We start from the raw sequence: 20,877 nt of genomic DNA on the forward strand, positions 1-20,877 counted from the left end.
TTGGTTTCCTAGTATTGAGGATTTTTTCACCTATGCTCATAAAGTATATTGGCCTATATATATTTTTTTCTTGTAGTGTTCTTGTGTAGCCTTTGCTATCAGGGCGTTGTTGACGTCATATAAAAAGAGTGTGAAAGTGTTCCTTCCTCTTTGATGTTTTTGAAATAATTTGTGAAAAATTGGAGTCAATTATTCCATAAATGTTTGGTAGAATTCACCTGTGATGTGATCAGGTTTTTGCCTTTTTTGTCGTTGCTGTTGGAAATTTCTTGATGAGTGATTTAATCTCCTTGTTTGTCATTTGTTTTTTTTGGGGTGTTCTGTTTCTTCTTAATTCAGTCTTTGTAGCTTTGGCCTTAATTTGTTTTTCTTTTTTTCAGTTCCCTGAGGCACTTTGTTGTTTACTCGAGAGCTTTCTTTTTTAAGGTAAGTGCTTATAACTGTAAATTTTCCTCTTAGAACTCCTTTTGCTGTATCTCATACATTTTAGTATATTGTGCTTTCATTTTCATTTGTCTCATTTTTTTAATTGCCCTTTTAATTTCTTCTTTGATCCATTGGCTATACAGAAGCATGTTTTTAAATTTTCACATATATGTCAGTTTTCCAGTTGTTTATTTGTTATTTATATCTAGGTTAATTCTATAATAATCAGAAAACATGCTTGTTATAATTTTATTCTTCTGGAATTCATTAAGACTTGTTTTGTGACCTAGAATGTGACATGTGGACAATGCTCCATGCGTACTTGAGGCAAATGTGTATTTTGATGGTGTTGTGTAGAATGTTCTGTTTATATCTGTTAGGTCCATTGGTGTATTGAGTTGTTGATGTCTGCTATTTTCTTATTGAATAACTGCCTGGATAATCTCTTCATTATTGTGAATACTAAAGTCTCTTACAATTACATTGCTGTATATTTCTCCCCTCAGATGCGTCAATGTTTGTTTTATGTTTTTAGTTGCTCTGATTTTGAATACATATGTAGATGTATCTACAAGTCAGAAAAATGGAATATGATGGATATGATAATCCACACCAAATAAGGAGGGGAAAGCATCTTGCATATATTGGTACCTTTATGCAAATCACCATTGTTGTCCCCTTCAGAGAAACCAATTACCCCAACGGCCTCCTTCTGGAGGACATAATTGCATAAAGGAATCCTTTCCTCTAGATCTACTACTTCCCTAGGCCACAGTGTTTGTTCATTTAAGCATGGGCTACATACATTTAGTCACAGCCTTTACTGGGGCCTTATCCTCTGAAGACCACAATATAGACTCCAATGTGGATAAGGTCCCATGTGTCTCTCCCCATCTCTAGAATGTGCTTCACAGTGCACAAAGTACTCAGACTCAAACAGCTCACTACTGATCTTAAGAGAACATAGACAAGGCTTTAGGAAAATAATGTCCTTCAAAAAAAGGTATTTTATTTTTTAGCTTGTGAATGTCATAAATGCAAAATGTAATATCTAAAAAAATATAGAAGAGTATAAGAAGAAAATTTTATTCCAGAAAGCAAACTAATCTATCACTCAGATATAAAAGCTCTTAATATGCTAGAATATATCTACTGAAACCATCATTTAAATGAATTACTGAAATTTACAAAATCACAGTTATTATCAACTTAATTGTTTAAAGCGGAAGTTGTTTGTTGCATTTCAGCTTTCATATTTCAATTAACATTCATTGGTCCTTCCTTGTTTTTCTTGGCCCTGATGACCTTTAAAGAGAGATAAGAAAGACATAATGAGACCCTAGATATTGAAATGAAGCTCTGCTTATAGTTCTCCTTTCACCTGCCATATCTTTTCTTCCCATTGGCTACATTATTATCCTTATCCCCTATGAAAGCTCATTAGTCACAAAGTTATGAAGGTCTACCTTCAAAAAACTCATTTTCCCCCCATTAACTAATCTCTGTTTGTCTTTTTCCTTCCTGAATAGATTTTTGAAATAAACTACTGTGGTATCCTGGTTAACCAACTGCCCAATTTTTTTTAGAAGTTTTGATTTGTAACATTTGCAGAGTCTGGTGGCATACATATTTTCACATGGCTGATTTCAGACTACCACATGTTTAACAAGCAGTGCATACAATTCCTAAATTTCCAACAATAAGCTCTCTTCAGTAAGGATATGAGTGAATCCAGCACACTACTTCTAATAGATATCTCTGCCCCAAGCCTAATTGCTCTGTAATGCAACTCCATAGATAGACACCGGAATATTTTTTGCTAAAATGTCAAAGTGATCAGGCATTCTCCTGCATAATTTTGTTTCAATTTTTCATGTATTTTCAACAATAAAGTTCCCATTAATTTACTTTTGAAAAAGCCACACTTCTATTTCTTTTTTATCTTTGGGCCTCAGTAGTCCCTTTTGTTTAATCTTTGGGTCCCACAGTCTTCTGCATCTACTGAATTTCAGTTGTACAGAACTCATTACACTGTGTCACACTTTTGGAATTTTCATGTATCATTTCCTTTGCCGAAAAGTCCCTCCAATATCTTTACCTTCCAAAAAAAAAAGCTATCTACCACAGATCAGTTTATTATGATGTGCCAGGCTGTGAGATAATTAATATGTATGCATTGTCTGAATGTTTAAACCATCCCAATGAAGTGGAGACTTCCATTATTTTAGAGGACCAATGAAACTATTTCCCCAATATCAGCCAACTAGTGCTTCTTAAATCCAGGATTCAAATCAGATCTGTCTTATTTAAAGCCCTTGCTCTTGAGCCCTATGTTCCCTGCCCCTAGATACATGTTTAAATCAATTAACACTAGTATTATATCCTTTCTAGAGCTGTATGAATGCCTTTACCTTAATATCCTTTTGAAAATCTTCCAGTTACAAATGCAAGGGCATTGTTAGTTTCTCCTTCCACCCGCTGGACTCTCTGAGTAATACATGAGGAATCTGGTGTTCCCAAAGCCTAAGCAAAATTATTTGCCTCTTTAGCAAACTCATTCTCCTCTATCCAGTTCCCACCTTGATGAAGCTGTGACTTCCACACACCAGTTTCAGCTTGCGGTCAACTGTTCTCAGTTGAAAGCAGAAGAGTCGAAGTTTATCTCCTTTCTCACACTTGATATTGTGCCATTTTCCACTCCCCACTACATCCATGGATCCTGTATTATCCTGTATTTCATAGATTGTGTTCTTCTTGTGTACACTTTTCTGCAAAAGAAGATTAACATCCTGTTTCTGAGAGGATTGTTAGTATAATATACATGAGAAATAGTCTCATGACACAGTTAATGCAATATGCATGACAGGAATGACAGGTACAGATCATACATGTAGCTTGGCCTGCCATCTCACAGGCTCCATCTTTTATTATCCAGCATTTTTTTTTTCCTGCTCAAGGTATTTTTCTTTCTGCAATTATACAACAATTAATATTTCCCTCTTTTTCTCCTGCTACCACCTTAAGATCAGCTGAGAGTAAATAAAGCACCTAGATATAGAGGAATCAAAAATTCCTATAGAACTTCTTGGTTCATGGTCCTGTGGAAAAACAAATGTATGCTTTCTACAATTATTCATTCAGTAGATTATGAGGAATTTCACTTTATTATTATTTTAATTTTTTAAAATTTCAATAGCTTTTGGGGTACAAATGTCTTTGGGTTACATGGATTAATTATATAGTGGGAATTCTGAGATTTTAGGGCAGCCATCACCCAAGTAGTGTACATTGTACCCAACATATAGTTTTGTATCCCTCACCTCCCTCCCAGCCTCCCCCTTCTGAGTCTTGAAAGTTTATTATATCACTCTGTATGCCTTTGTGTACTCATAGCTTAGCTCCCCCTTATAAGTGAGAACATAGAATATTTGGTTTTCCACTCCTGAGTTACTTTGGATTATTAGAAATTTTAAAGGAAAAAACTTCTATAACACAATCATTCATTCTTTCTCAGCCTTCCTCATTACTTATTCTTTTCCAATATCTTGTCCCCATTGACCTAACTCCCTCTATTCATACTCTGTAGTGTCTCACATACTTAAGCTATTACTCATCAATTCTGTAATTGCATTTATAAGCAAGATCTCTTAAAGAGAGTGTGAGAAAATGTGGAGGTAAATTTAAGGGGCTATCTTGGAAGACATGTATATAGGGTCATAAAGCAGTCAATCATATAAAATGTTAGTTGAGTTCATAGAAATGTGTAATGTTTTAGAGTGGAGAAAGGAACGGAATGCATTATCCTAACTAGCATCTTGAATTTAGACATGGACATATCAATAAAACTCTGTGCCTTGTAATTATTTTTTTTTGTAAATAATATGACGAGATTGCCTTATCCTCTAAGTATCATGGAATTCACTATTTCTCAGTTGTTCAACGCTATCTTCATAAATAACTGAATAAATAAATAAGATAGAAGAGCAACTGATCTAAGCACAAATGTTTAGATTGTATGGATAGCTGTTGAATGTATTTGCATTTATGAGCATACCGGCCAATCCACTTATTACTCCAAGTATATGTCACAACCAGAATTCAACCTTGGTAGCACAATTCATTATTTAAAATAAATGTATCAAAACTCAAAGTAAAATTATCAGTGCTCATTGGGATGGAGCTGAAAGAGATGATGTTATTAGCTTGCTCCCATTGATTTGGACCCTGTATTGTCCTAGTTCATTGTGGCTGACAACAGATCATTACTGCCAATATTTCTTACCAACTTTTTCAAAGCCCCTACATTTATTTTGGCATAAGAAAGTTAATAGGTCACTTAGTCCTATTTCCTATTTTGTGGGACAACTTCATCACTATCTCTAGTCAATATAAATTCTTGTGTTCCAATATTCAGACAGTAAGTCTGGCAAATTAAGACATTTAGTTCCAGGTAATGGTAGAGAAAATTAAAAGAAAATTAAGGGATTACCTTTTGTAACATAAACAACCCATACACCATTGTTCCAGATGCTTGCTTGTAAAGTTGATTGATCTTGGCAGTTTTATTTGCTATTTGGATAATTGTTTTTGGGACCTCAAAATTTTGATTAAAGTCAGACACAGATGATGCTTCCTTTATTTCCATTACTCCTTCACATTCAGAGTAATTAGATATCGTAATGACCTTCTTCCTTACGAATTTGTCTTTCAAGTTGATGTCGAAGACTTTCACATGGAAATATTGAGTCTTACTGGCCACTGTAGCATGAAACATTCTGCTTTCCCCATTTTCTGGGGACTCGTATTTAAATGGCGCTGTTGCTTTCAGTACCACCACTGTCACTGGGTCCTTTTGGGGAACATTTCTTCTCACATCCACCTGACGTTGGGCCTGGGTTTCCTGATTCTGTGTTGGGCAGACACAAGAAAATAAACTTAAAACTTTGAGCAGGAGGCCGGGCGCAGTGGCTCACGCCTGTAATCCTAGCACTTTGGGAGGCCGAGGCGGGTGGATCATGAGGTCAGAAGATTGAGACCATCCTGGCTAACACAGTGAAACCCCCATCTCTACTAAAAATACAAAAAAACTCGCCGGGCATGGTGGTGGGCGCCTGTAGTCCCAGCTACTTGGGAAGCTAAGGCAGGAGAATGGCATGAACCCGGGAGGCAGAGCTTGCAGTGAGCCCAGATCACACCACTGCACTCCAGCCTGGGCGATAGAGTGAGACTCCATCTCAAAAACAAACAAACAAACAAACAACAGCAACAAAAACTTTGAGCAGGAATACAAAGTCACTCTGCAGAAGTGACTCTGCAGAGCTTTCGACCCAACAACTTTCACAGATATTTGGAGCTGGGGGCTGGGCTAGACAGGGATTGCTGAACAGAAAGGAAAGGCACATGAGCTGGTAAAGTTTAGCTAGTGAAAGTCTAAGGTAGCAGACAACAGGCTTGGAAATTAAATCACCCTCATTGACTCAGAATAATCTTCCTGAAGCAAAGCATGATCTTCTGCATGAACAATCTGGAGTAGTAGATGATGAAAACATTGTTGTGAAGAAACTTTAAAGAAAGATTAGAATATAATAACAAATCCAAATATCACCCCTACCTACTTAAATTATCAAAGACAATCAACAAAGTGAAAACAGCTTGGATAGCATTAAAAATGAAGAACCATGCCAACCAGAAGCCTCAAACATCATTAGATTATCTAACGATCAAACATTCATTAGAAATTCTAATGATCACTAGTGTACTCTACCATTTTGAGGGCCCAACTCGTTTGTTTCTTCCCAAGAAACAGTGCTTTTACAAGTGGAAAGACTTGGCCTGGCTGGCATGTAAGTAGTCTCAGGTAGAGGATTTCTGGTGACAGCTATGTCCTTGACTGTGTATACACAGCATTTCACAGTGGCTAGAGTGCTAACAACAACGAAAAAACGACCAGTTTGTTTATTGCTTATGTCCTCTCCCCACAGTGGCCTGGCCTATTTGAGTTGCAGCAGAATACTTTTCGAAGAGAACGTTGGCAGATCTGTAATAGGAAGTGTGGAGAGCAAAGATGAGCCATGGGCTTGTATGTACTGGTACTAGGAGCCAGGCTACTTACCTGCACAGACCGGAAATGCTTAGTGGTCTGTCCTGGTGTTTTACACACAGTGATTACCTGTAGGTAATTGGACTTTCCTTGCATGTGGCTTCTCACCAATGTAAACAAGTTATCATAATATGGAAAACAGTTTTCCAACAGCAAATCAGTAATATGAAGAGTTATGCATGAGAGTAATAATAGTAACAGTGGAATGCACTGTGACTGGGTTAAAAAAAATGGAGAAGAGGACCAGGAAGAGTGTACCTGAGTAAATGAAGTGTTGGATGGAGTTGATGATGAGGTCTGGGGTAGTGGGGGATGATCCATGGCTGCAGCTGTGCTGGCTCCTGAGGGACCTGGGGGCTTACTCTGCTCCTGGGACACCTTATTCCTTTTGGCTTCAGTCTTTTCTTTGTTCGGAGTTTTTCTTTTCTGAAAGCAGTTTAATTTTCCTGTTAATGGGGTTTATTATTAAAAGAAGCAGAGCAAGTTTTCATTTTTTCATTACAACATAGTAAGTTCTATTTACGTTGGATGGGGTGTCCTTGGAAACCCCAGGGAATTACAACCTGTCACTTGAAGATATGGACAATAGATAATATTGGGCATAGATTGTTGCACTAAAAAGGAGATGGATGATTTCAACAGATGCATTACTGTTATCACCACTGTGGTGTGATGAGAAGAGCACTGGACTTGGAATGAGAAAATCTAGATTTGTGTAAGGATGGGCAAGATGTATATCAAATATGATTATTACCCCATTTTTATAATGGAGATACTAATATATTTATGTCACGGAAATTTTTTATCACCTTTTTATGATGCCTAACTCTTCACTCATCACAGAGGTGATCCGTAATTACTAATTTGGTAAATCTAAGCTGTGTTGAGATATTAGTGAAGAGCCACGTGCCATAGCAGAGTATCTTCTATGAGCCTTCAGTCCTGCTCCTCTTTCTCAAGCTTACCTGAGCTACAGGAATCCTCTTTCTTGCTTCCGATGTCTGTGTGTTTCTTGCGGTGGATGCAGGTGCCGCAAGACCCACTTCTTTTTGGTTTATTTTTTTCATTGGAGCTTTTTCTTGTGTTTTCATTTTCTTAGCCACTGACAAAAGAAAAGAAAAAGGGCATAATAGGCCTAGACTGGAATAGCTTATCTAAGACAGCTGAAGCAGTTTCAATATTACCTGCTGTCAGCTCCTGCATGAGAGTTCGGATTTCCTGTTACCTCTACTGCATGAACCCAGCCTGGCTGCTAGGAGGCCAACAGTAGCATGGTCGGCGTAGGCACTGTCTCATTCTCCTCAGTGCTTTACTCACTCTTCCCCTTTGCAGTGAGAACATGCTTCCTGTCCTGTGAACTCCATGTGCCTCAGTCAACCCTTTCTCAGTCTTGTTCTCCTACCATTTCTTTTAAATATCTAAGGCTTTCATGATGCTGACAGGTTGGTCATGTTCTGTTCAATATGTGTTCAAATGACAGAAATATGAACTGAAAGGAAATATGATCTGAATTCTAATGTGGCAAAGTGCTAATACTGGCTTTTGAATTAAAAAAAAGAACAGTGATTTATTAAGCGGAAAAATTCTACACATCTCTTAATAGAACTATTTGCTGCATAAACTGGTTAAATATAAATATTTCAAATAAAATACATTTTTAAAAGTAGCTTTTTTTTTTCATTTTCTGACATTTCTAATTTACTGAAACACTCACCCTCTCGTAAATCCCTGTCTTTGGTTTTTTATCCTTACCCCAAATACATTCTTCTAAATATATCAATCTCTTTTATATGAAACAGAATGTTCTAAATTGCCAACTGGTCAGTCTCTGAGGTGCCAACATTCCCATGACTGCTGAGTTATAAATTGGGAAAGGGATGTACCAGCTATGACCAAGGTGGGGTTCTACTCAAGACTGGGGAGACTCAAGGCAGAGTAACTATGTGCAAGGTTTTCCCTATTACCTTTTGACTTCTCTTTTCGAAGATTATTAACAAGGTTTTTAAGTGATGGCATATCTTTGGCCAGTTCTATTAGTTTGTCTAGGCAGGCAATGCCTTGGAACTTTTTTTCCATCAAATCTGAAATCTTAATTCTGTTGTATTCTTCTTGCATTTTTGTAGTTAGTCCTAAATCACAGGCCAGTAAGGACTTAATTGTTGTAAAATGATAATCATCCATGAGCTCAAATCCTTTCAGCAAAAGAATTCTCTTGTATTCATTCACCATTTCTGAAGTTACAGCTTGGCCTATAAAGTAAAAATGACACACAACATTACACATTTATGCAGACAATTTTAAAAAATGAGATATGCTTTTGTGAGTGAGTGTCCCAGGCCAAAATGTTGTCCCTGGATGCATATAAGAAAAAGGGACTAAGTTACCAGATGTGTCACTGTGAACAATGGATCAAGACTTGCTTTATTAGGAGGTTCAGTGAAGTTCTTCCCTTTTAATGTTGATAAGTTGGGTCAGAGGTGTATGTGGTGAAATGATGTTTGGAAACAGGCAATTGTTGCAGTGTTTATAGTATGGGTTTCGTGGTGTCAAAATCCGTGGTTCCTCTTTTGATATTTTATTGGTGCCTAAGCCTATCCCTCAATGCCTACCTCTTGGCTCCTGACTCTTCCCATACTCACTATGACCAAAGTGGCCTAAGTATAAATGGGCTGCAGCCACCCACCTTATGTGAATTACCTTCTGCCACAGCACTACAGTTCTGAGTTGTGGAATGGACTCGAGTCCTTCTTGGCTCTCCCTAATCAGCTCTCATTAGCATTTTGTCTCCCTGGGGCTTAGGACTTGTTCTCTGTGTCCTATGCATCTATAAAATTGTCATTTTGCTGTCCTCCTATCTGCTCTGTAGTGTGGAATTGCAGCATTTATTTTTTGCACATTTGTTTTTTACAGTCAATTATTTACCTCCAACTAGTCTTACTTTTACTAAAGGTTTCTGTCAGACAACCAAGTAGGTTTCTTTATGGATAAAGACACGACTCTTTTTCCTGAAATCCTTCAATGAGTTTTGATTTTTATTGGTATAGATTTCTACTCAGCATGACTTGAAAGGCCTTGAATAAACTGTATCTCTCTTTTTGTGTGTGTCTGTTACTTTTGAATTTCTTATATCCTATGCTCTAGAAATATACAATATGTCTTTCTTTTTCAGGTCTTCTTACTGTTAATTCCCTTCCTGCTACCTGGGAAAGCATTCCCACTTTTCTTCCTCTGAATACTTCCTTAGAGTTTTTAATGCTTAATTGAGGCTTTATCTTCTGGGAGCTGTTGTGTTCGCACTCTCACTTATGTGTGCCTCTTTAACCCCTTGTGTACTACCTAAGGGCATTCAGTTCCTAATGTATATTCCAATTTTCTGTTTAAATTTATGGGTGTTCCTTTAGGTTGGTAACCATGTGTTTGTGCAACTTTTATATAATTAGAGTGTCCAAATTCTTAGGGCTGTAAATTGTTCTCTTTTGGGAGAACATGAGTGTTCCTGTGTTCAAACCTATCAAATAAAGAAAAATTTCACACGTGGACACATACAGTAAAGCCAAAGAATATTAAAAGCAAAATGATAAAATCTTCCAGAAATACTGAGTAGAACACCTACAAAGATTAAATAATCTGACTGAACAGTCTGCAGCAGGTTAAGAAAGTAATTTTTACATAGTTATATGTCTGCAATTTTAAAACCTGAGAAGAAACAGAAGGATGAAAAGGTTTGTGGGGTTTGGGGGCTTAGGAAGGGATGAGAGTTAGCAGGGAAGTGTGGTAGCAAAATCATCTTGCAAATTAGAAATATAATGTGAAGTAATACGTGGCTGATATGGTTTGGCTATGTCCCAACCCAAATCTCATCTTGAAATATCATCTTGTGATAGTGAGCGAGTTCTCATGAGATCTATGGTTTTATAAACATCAGGCATTTCCCCTGCTAGCACTCATTCTCTCTCCTGCCACCCTGTGAAGAGGTGCCTTCCATCATGATTGTAAGTTTCCTTAGGACTCCCCAGCCGTGCGGAACTGTGAGTCAATTACATCTCTTTTCTTTATAAATTACCCAGTCTCAGATATTTCTTCATAGCAGCGTGGCTATTTTTAATCTTCTTATTCATCTCACTTTAATGTGAATAGTGACATGATTTGTTGAAGAACTCTTAATGCATTTGATATTAGGATGTTGATATTACCTCTACTGGGACACTTGCAGTGCCTACATACAATGTATGCATTAAGTAGTCTTTCTTAATGCATACAATGTATGCATTAACTAGTCTTTCTAAAATTCCCCCTAAAAAAATGAATTAAAAATCAGAGTTGTCCCAGGAGTTTCAGGTGAAGTGCTGTGAATCAGTTTTCAAGCAAAAATATTTTTCAAACTAAAATTTTGTATCTGGTAAAAATGTTATTTGAACGTTATGGTTTAAAAAATTGTTCTCTTACTTACTGAGAGTGACATTAGCAAGATTGCAGATGAGGAAGTTCCAGACTTTCATTACACCATGGAAACACCAAATAAAGAACAATTTATGAACCAAACTAATGTTTTCAGCTGTTAAGAAATGGTTGCAACAAAGGAAATTCCAAACCAAGATTAAGCCACATTCAAAATAGTGGAAAACTTCTAGGTGTTTTTCTTTGTCCCTGTTTAACTTTCTCCCTTGAATCGTGTGACATGATCAGGAGGAAACTTCTAATTCCTCATTCTTCCTTTGTAATAGAAGGAAAAGTGTGGAACTGCTTTGCAGCATTATAGCTTCTCTGGAGGTTCCTTGAGGGACTAGTATCTCCTTCACATGACTTGGAGCATTGATGGAAATGGTGGCATAGTTTAAATGTCAGATTTGAGGCTGCAAAAAGTAGCGGTGGGTGCTCCAGCTTGTGAGAGCTTCATGGGATCTGCTACTCCCTGGATGCCAGAAGGCAAGAGATTTTTGATAGAGGAATACAGTAGAACATCTAAGGTCATGAAAAGAGGCAGGTGTGGCTTTTAGGGAAATTATGGCTTAAAAGCAGTGTGTATATGAGAGAATTACAAAAAATGCATACACATAAGCCCAGGCAAGACACAAGTCCATGTAGGCCTCAGAGAACGTTTATATTTCATACTTAGCTGAAGAGTGAAAGTCCTCCCCTGAATGGTGCCAGTTAACAATGGTTGTGAGGGGGCTGTTTTTACAAATGTCCGGTTTTCAACAAAAGGTATACAAAGAAACAGATAAACATGGTCAATTGTAAAGAAAAAAAAGAATCTCCACAAACTTTCTCTAAAGAAACATAGCCCTTGGACTTTCTTGTCAAAGACTAAAACAGCACTCTTAAATATGATCAAAGAGTTAAAGGAAAATAGGTACAGACAATTAAATAAAATCAGGAAAATGATTAACAAAAATTGAGAATATACAAAAAATAGAAATTACCAGAAAAAAAAATCCCATAAATTCTGAAGCTGAAAAACACATTGAATGCATTGTAAAATCCACTAGAGGAGTTCCTCAGCCCACACCAATAAGCAGAAGAATCAGTTAGCTTGAAGACAGGACGTGTGTAATTATCAAGGCTGAGGAACAAACTTTTTTAAAAGATATAAAGGAAAGTGAACAGAACTTATAAAGGACTTGTAGTACATCATCAAGTGGGACAATATATGCATTATGTAAGTCTGAAAAGGTGATGGAAAAGAGAAAGGAATAACAAAATTATTTGAGTAAATAAGGACTGAAAACTTTCCAAATTTGAGAAAAGAAAAAATGTACAGGTATAAGAAACTGAACAAGCTGCAACTATGATAAACTCAAAGAAACTTACGCTATGACACATTATTATCAAATTACCAACACTCAAAGACAAAAAGAAAATCATTTAAAAAGCAGCAAGAAAAAGGCAACTCATTATATCCAAGAAATCTTCAATAGGATTATGAGCACCTTTGTCAGCAAATACTTTGTAGACCAGAAGGTAGTGGGACAACACATTTCAAGTGTTTAAAGAGAAGTCTGTCCATCAAAAATGCTATATCTGGGAAACCTGCTACTCATAAATGAGAGAAATTAAGACATTCCCAGATAAACATAAGCTGAAGGGTTTCATTACCACTATATCTACCCTAAAAGAAATACTAAAGAGATTTCTTCAAGCTGAAAAACAAGGACGCTAGACAGTAACTCAAACTCATACAAAAATATAAGTTCTTCATGAAAGGTAAATATATACATAAATATAAAACATGACTTTTGCTATTTTGATTTGTAATCATTTTTTATTATTTTATAGGTTTTAAAATGTGAAAGCAAAACAATTTATAAATCAATGTTAATTGGTACATATTATATAAATGCAATTTGTAATATTAACATAAAATCTGTGTTGGGGAGCTGTAAAGGAGTAAACATTTTGCATATGATTGAAGTTGTTATTAGTTAAAAATAGATTGCTATAACTTTAGAATATCATATTCAACCTGATGATGACCACAAAGATATCTGTAGGATGTACACAAAGGAATAGAAGAACATAAAAATGTTTCACTACAGAAAAAAATCAACAAAAAGAAGTCACCAAGAGACAAAAACCTATTAAGACATACAGAAAACAAATAAAATATGGCAACAATAAGTTCTAAGTTCTTCCTTATCAATAATTAGTTCAAATGTAAATGGCTTAAACTTACTAATCAAAAAGCATATTAAAATTATATACATATATATATCACAATGAATTTAAAAACAGGGGATCCAACTATATGTTGCATACAAGAGGCTCATTTTAGAGATCTAAGGACAAAGATAGAAAGTGAAGGAATAAAAGACATATTCCATTGAAATATTAAATAAGAGAGCAGAGTTTGCTATACTAGTATCAGATAAAATAAAAATAACAGTCAAAAAGCGTTATAAGAGATGAAGAATATTACATAGTGTTAAAAAGGCCAGTTCACCTAGAAGATATGACAATTAGAAACATACATGCACAAAACATCAGAGCTCCTAATATATGAAACATTTACAGAATTGAAGGGAGAAATAGACAACTCTAAAGTAATAGTAAGAGACTTTAATGTTTCACTTTCAATAATAGGTAGAACAGAAGAAAATTAGGAAAAAATAAATATTGAAAAACATTATAGACCACTTATAGACCAATTATATCTAACAGATATATCCAAAACAGTAAAGCCAACAACAGTAGAATACACATTTTTCACATGAACATATGGAACATTGTCCCAAAATACACCACAAATTAGGACACCAAACAAGTGTTAATAAATGTTAAATGTTTGAAATCATACAGAGTATATTTTTTATCATAATGGAATAAAAGTAGGAATCAACAGAAGGAAAACTAGAAAATTCATGACCCTGTGAAAATAAACAACACAAACAATGAGACATGTACAAAGAATCACAAGTCAAATTTAAATCCATATTTAGAGAAATTACATAGAAACACAACATATCATTTCATTAAATGCAAAGAATATGGTGATGAGGGTAATTTATAGATTTAAACAACTACATTTACAAAGAAGACTCTCAAATCAATAATCTCACTTTGCACCATAAGGAACTTAAAAAAGTAGAACAAAATAACCCAAAGCCATCAAAAGGAAGGAAAAAAGAAAAATTAGAGGTAAAATTGAGATAAGAAAAATAATAAAGAAAATCAATAAAAACAAGAGTTGGTTTTCTGAAAATGTGAATAATACTGACAGAACTTTAACTGAATTGACATAGAAGAAAAGGAAGGAGACTCAAATAATAAAATCAGAAACTAAAAAGAGAACATTACAACAGATTTCACAGAAATAAAGAGAATACTTTGAACAATTGTACATCAATAAGTGGGATAACCTAAATGAAATGGATAAATGGGTAAATTATTAGAAAAATACAACCAGCAAATTTTGAATCCTAAAGAGACAGAGAATCCAAACAGTCATTATGAACTAGTCAGGAGACTGAATCAGAAGTCAAAAACCTCTCAATAAAGAAAAGTCCAGACTAAATGGTTTCACTGGTAAATTCTAACAAATATTTAAAGAAGAATTAAGACCAAAATCCCTCAAAGTCTTTCAAAATTTGAAAAGGAGGGAACACTTCCAAACTCATTGTATGACTCAGCATTACTCTAATGCAACGCCAGACAGAGGCACTAGGAAAATAAAATTTTCTAAACAATATCCCTTATGCATGTTGATGCAATTTTTTTTTACAAAATACTAGCAAACATAATTATATAGCACATTAAATTTATTTATGCATCAAGACCATTTAGGGTTAATCCCTGGAACGCAATGATGGCTCACCATACAACAATCAATTAACACTCTTAATGGTAAAAGACTGAAAACATTTCTCTTATTCCTGAAAGATGAGGAAAAATACACAGATGCTCATTTTTCACTTGTAAAAATCAATTAAGGTAATACACCACATTACCAGAATGAAAGACAAAAAAAAAAAAACATGATCATCTCAATTGATGTAAAAAATAAATAAAGTATTTGACAAAATTAAATAGCCTTTCATGTTAGAAACACTCAGTAAACTAAGAATAGGAGAAAATTACTTAAACATAGTAAAGTCTATATACAAAAATACCATAGCTAACATTATTCCCAATGGTAAGAGACTGAAAACATTTCTCTTGCTCCTGAAAGATCAGGAAAAAGACAAGGATGATTTTTTTGTTCACTTTGGTTTGAGATAGTACTGAAAGTTTAACACTCACCCACCCCCCAAAAATAGGCAAGAAACAGAAAATATAAAATATCCAAATAAGAAAGAAAAAAAGTTAAATTATCTCTCTTTACTGGTGATATGATCTTATATGTGGAAAGTCCCAAAGATTCTATGTAAATACTTAGAATTGATAAACAAATCCAGCAAAGTTACAGGAATCAAAGGCAACACACACAAATCAGTTGTGTTTTTATACACTAACAATGAACAAAAAGGAAATTAAGGAAACAATTCTTTTTCTGTATACAATAGCTTAAAGTAGTAAAACACTTAGGCGTAAACTTAATCAAGGAGGTAAATTATACAACACTTTGAAGGAATTAAAGAAGGCACAAATGTACATGGGAAGGCATCTGTGTCCAGGGGTTAGAAGACTTAATACTGTTAAGGTGTCAATACCCAAGGAACTGCAAATGCAATGCAATTTGCAATGTAATCTGTAATGCAAAATCCCAGAAGTGTTTTTTACATGAACACAAAAATTTGTCTTAAAATTCATGTAGAATTTAAAGGTACTTTAAATAGCCTTTTTTAATCTTAAAAAAGAAGAACATGGAGGTTTCAGACTTCCTGCTTTCAAAACTTTTTATAAAGACACAATAATCAAAACAGTGTGGTACTGGCATAAAGACAGACATAAAGAACAATGGAATATGATAGATAGCATAGAAATAAACCCTAAAAGATATGGCTTATTGATTTTTGACATGGACGCCAAGGCCATTTAATCAGAAAGAACAGTCTTTTCAAAAATGCTGTTGGGCAACAAATATCTGTATACAAAAAGTTGAACCCTTACCTACATCATATACAAAATGTAACTCAAAGTATGTCAAATATCTAAATGTAGGAATTAAAACTATGAAACTCTCAGAATAAAACAAAGGGGAAAGGCTCCATGACACTGGATTTGGCAATGGATTTCTTGGACATGACACCGATAGCACAGGCAACAACAACAATAAAATAGATAAATCAGATTACAACAACATTTAATTTTTATATACATCAAAGACACAATTAACAGAGTAAAAAAGGGAACCTAGAGAATGAGAGAAAATATTTACACTTTATGTATTTGATGAGTGCTTTATATCCAGAATATACAGCAAACTCCTACAAATCAACTCCCAACAACAGAATCCAAACACTGTGGTAAAAATTGATAAAGGACTTGAATAGACATTTCTTCAAAGGTGCTATACAAATGGCCAATAAGTACATATGAGTATGCTCAATGGCAATGATCTTTAGAAAAATACAGATCAAACCCATAAAAACCACAATGAGATATAACAATTAAAAACATACATGCACAAAACATCAGAGCTCCTAGCATGATGTTTTTTGGTACTGTCAAAAAAATTAACAACAGAAAATAACCAGTGTTGGTGAGAATGAGTAGAAAAGTGAAACCTTGTACATCATTGGTAGGAATGTAAAATGGTTCCGATGCTATGAAAAAAATATGATTCTTACTCTTAAAAATAAAATTACCATATGATTCAGTAATTTTACTTCTAGATATATTCCCAAAATAAGTGAAAGTGTGATCTCAAATAAATGTATGTACATATATGTTCATTACAGCATTAATCACAACAGAAAAATGTGAAAGTAGTACAAGTTCCTTCAATGGATGAATGAATAAAAAGAAATATGGTTTCTTACATATTTTATGGTAAATACATAAAATGGAATGTTATTCTACCCTAGGAAGAAAGAATATTCTGACACACAATACAATACAACATGAATGAACTTTGAGAACATGAAATGAAAAAAGCCAGTCACAAAAAGCACACACATACTGTATGACTAAACATATATGAAGAGTTAGAGTTTTTAAATTTATAGGGAAAGAAGGTAGAATGATGTTTGCCAAACTCTGGAGGAAAGGGGAATGGTGAAATTGTTGGTTAACGGTTAGAGTTTTAGTTTTGCAAGATGCAAAGGCATTCTGGAGGTTGGTTGCACAACAATATGAATGTATTTAATACTACTGAACTGTACACTTGAAGCTGATTAAGATGACACATTTTACATTACATGTTTCTTAACACAATTAAAAGAAAACAATTATTATATTCAAAGCTTTCAGAAGCTTGGCAATGAAAATATCCATACCCACAGCTCTTTGTGAAGAACTACTCATTATGAAAAAAAATAAATCTAAGAAATGTCGAAGGCCAAAAGGGAAGTAAGATCAAGCAAATACTTTAATTAGTGTTTTTACTATCTTAAAAATAAGTAAAGCCAGAGTCAAAGAAAAGAAAACAGGAACTATATGAACATACTCTTACAGGTGAAGTTGTATGTTTGGGGGACCAGAAGATGTGAGAGTTTGCTAAGGGGCTTGTCTTTAAGGAGAATATAGATTTTTTAAAAACAAGAAACTTGACAAGAAAGGAGAAGAAGAAAGCACAGAATAAGTGCTACACATTGAAACAAAGTAAGATGGCAAAACCAAGTTAAAATATATACCTTTATAGAATGTGCATATCTGGACTAAACTCATCAACTAAGAGGAAAAATTTTCAATTTGGATTAAAAATAAATCCAGTTATATGTTGTTGACAAAATACAAATAAAGCAAAAGGTCACTTAAGTTTGAGAAACAGCTGGAAAAAGTTATGTTCTTCAAACTCTAACTTAAAGAAAGACTTTTTAGGAAAAATAGTGTAGCTTAAAATAGGCTTTAGTCAATAAGTATCAGCACATAGTTTCACCACATAATGGTAAAGTATGCAACCTGTAAAAAGATATAATAATTTAAATTATAAATATAATCTGTTATTACTTTATAAAGTAGCATATAGAATTTTTTTCTTCTCTCTAAAAACACACAACATATATACTTAGATATACATATTCTGTGTAAAAATATATGGTAGAAGTCAAAAGAACTACAATGAGAAATTAACAAAATCACTATTAGAGTTGGAGGTTTCACCACATCTCTCTCTCAGTTACTGAAAGAACAAGGTAAAAAATAGCTTAGATTTAGATTTAGATTTTTCAAACAAAATTAACAAGCTTACTTAAGAAGCTTTATCTTACTTAAATAGAATTTGGAATCCAACATTTATAAACTCTTCTCAAATACTCATGAAGTAATTAGAAAACATTCATTATGTACTAAGCCATAAAAAAGAAAAAATGTATCCCAAAGTAGGTAATATATAATTGATTCTCCCTGTCTTTTCATTATACCTTGCCACAAAAAATGTTATCTATGACTGAGTAAAGCATAGACCACTTGAAAAAGAGAATTATTTCTTCTTACACTTGTAAAATGAAGCATAAAATGATACTGTTTCATGAAAATGTAAAGATTATTTTTGAGTAAACGCTTGTAAAATTGAGAAATTAATGTGTGCACATGTCTATGCTCTTTAAAATAGAGATAAAATCATATAATATTTATGCCCTGGTTTATTTTTTACTAAATATTACTTCATAATAATTTTCTCACGTGACTGTCTTGTCTTTTAACTTAGGCCCAAATCCAGTCACCAAGCTTCTAGTCATCCTCTAGCCAAGAAAACCAAGTATCTCCTCTAAATATCAATTTATGCGAAAAGACACCCAAGAATTAATTTTTAAAACTTGCTGTAGACAAAATACATTTTTTTGGTTCATACTCCAATTGTGGTAGAATAAAAGATATCCATTTGCTACCTACACAGGTAAAGGATTCAGTTCTTACTTTTCTGAATATGATTGATAACAACACTTCTGGTCTCAGGCAATTATTCTCCACTGAGATGGTGTGGTTACCAACTAGATACCTAGATCTTTCGCTAAAGAACTTTCCAGGAATCTCACCTTAACGGATACTTCTTCCACAATAGTCTTCAGAAATCCTGGAGTCACTGTCTTGTTTAGGACAGAATCACTGTCCGTAAAGCTTTGGAGAGATTAAACTGCAGACTATTTTAATCTTGTAAAGGGCTGAGAAATGAAAGCTAACAAGGAAAAATGGCACTTGTTAGAGCCACTCTAAATCTTGATTGTAGATGGGCTTCTCACACTGTCCTAATTCCTAACTAGAAAGAAGTTATATAATCATGAAACAATTTTGAGGCCACGCCTATCAGCCTTTGTAGCTTTCTATTTCAGATGTCAGAGAAAGTGGTCAGTTCCTCTTTGTAAAAAGTAATCTCAGTCACAAGGAGAAATGACAGCAAATGGTGCTTCTTCTTTGCTTTTTTGACTTACAAATACTTGCTGAAAGGAGTTTCAAACTCAGAACTTCCTTATAAAGCTAACTTACATATAGGTCATTAGAAACCGGTAGCCCCTTGAATAAGGATCTGTAACATAAATTGGGAAAGGCGAAACACCAAGGTTTCTTTCTCCTTTCCTGTCCACAGAGTGGCAGGAGCAGGAGATCTTAGTAGAGATGCCTATGGCTACCAGAACTTGACTTCATCTCTTGGATAGGGGCGGGTCTACTATGAAATTTTTTTTGTTTAAATAGTACCTACATATTCACTCAGTTATTAATAACTGATACACCTGGAGCTTGACAGGGGCAGAAAGTCATTATGAATATATAAATCCTTACTCAAATAATTTGAAAGAGTTTCATACTAGTTGCTCTCTTGAGTATAATAACCGAGCTGCCTTACCTTGATTATTAAATTCATGATTACTCATGTTTTTTGCATTATTTATGGATAGTTGATTCATATCATGATTGAAACCTTGAAAATTCTGGAAGAGCACTGAAAATCTGGAATGTTAGGGGGCCTGATAAACCCTTTGTACTGCAATTTTTTTTCTGTGAAGAACAGTGGGTGCACTACAAAGTATCATAACTCTGAATTGTCAAATGAATGGTATCAGTTAGCAGACAGTGCTGTGGTTACAAACTAGCTGATCTGTAAGCAAAATGTGGTCATGACTGGAAAAGGATCCCAAAACAGCTAATAGGGGAAAATGATCCAAGGCCATCTACAGAGAAGAATAAAGCTGATTGTCTTAATCCAAACCAGCATCATAGAGAGAGTTAAAGTTTGGATTTGGAAACCGTCTAAACCCCACTAAAGCAGGGTAACTCAGAAAAAACCAAGAGGATCTAGAATGACAGCCACTAACACAAGTGGGTGTTCATTGTTTCAGTTTCTCACTTATGCTGATGCTTTGAGCAGGTCTTAAGGTAAAGAGTAAAGACGAACAAAAGGAAACCTCATCGGGTGCCCCACTTCAGTGTTTGGGAACCAAAAGAGCTCATGACAGGAGTTACCATGTTTCAGGACAGCTTTCTGCCCTGATATGGTTTGGCTCTGTGTTCCCACCCAAATCCCATCTTGTAGCTCCCATAATTCCCACGTGTTGTGGAAGGGACCTGGTGGAAGATGAATGAATTATGGGGGCAGGTCTTTCCTGTGCTGTTCTCATGATAGTAAATGGGTCTCATGAGATCCGATAGTTATAAAATAGTTTTTAAAAAATGGGAGTTGCCCTGAGCAAGCTCTCTCTTTGCCTGCTGCCATCCACGTAAGATGTGACTTGCTTCTCCTTGCCTTCCTCCATGATTGTTAGGCTTCCCCAGCCATGTGGAACATTAAGTCCAATAAGCTTCTTTCTTTTGTAAAA

The 20,877-nt window shown here is 34.8% G+C and overlaps 1 protein-coding gene across 1 annotated transcript; it reads right to left on the reverse strand.

The window, feature by feature from the left end:
* Positions 1–1,413: 1,413 nt before the first annotated feature.
* On the reverse strand, positions 1,414–19,319 carry MNDA (myeloid cell nuclear differentiation antigen). The gene is made up of 7 exons (XM_003258675.3): positions 19,102–19,319; positions 8,491–8,775; positions 7,492–7,628; positions 6,785–6,952; positions 4,916–5,332; positions 3,006–3,194; positions 1,414–1,731 (listed from the first exon to the last, which is right to left on the reverse strand). The coding sequence occupies exons 2-7, from the start codon at positions 8,753–8,755 to the stop codon at positions 1,684–1,686; spliced, it is 1,224 nt and encodes a 407-aa protein (XP_003258723.2). The 5' UTR covers positions 8,756–8,775; positions 19,102–19,319; the 3' UTR covers positions 1,414–1,683.
* Positions 19,320–20,877: the final 1,558 nt, after the last annotated feature.

This window comes from Nomascus leucogenys, chromosome 12 (genome assembly GCF_006542625.1).
Source record: "Nomascus leucogenys isolate Asia chromosome 12, Asia_NLE_v1, whole genome shotgun sequence".
NCBI classification, from domain to species: domain Eukaryota; kingdom Metazoa; phylum Chordata; class Mammalia; order Primates; family Hylobatidae; genus Nomascus; species Nomascus leucogenys.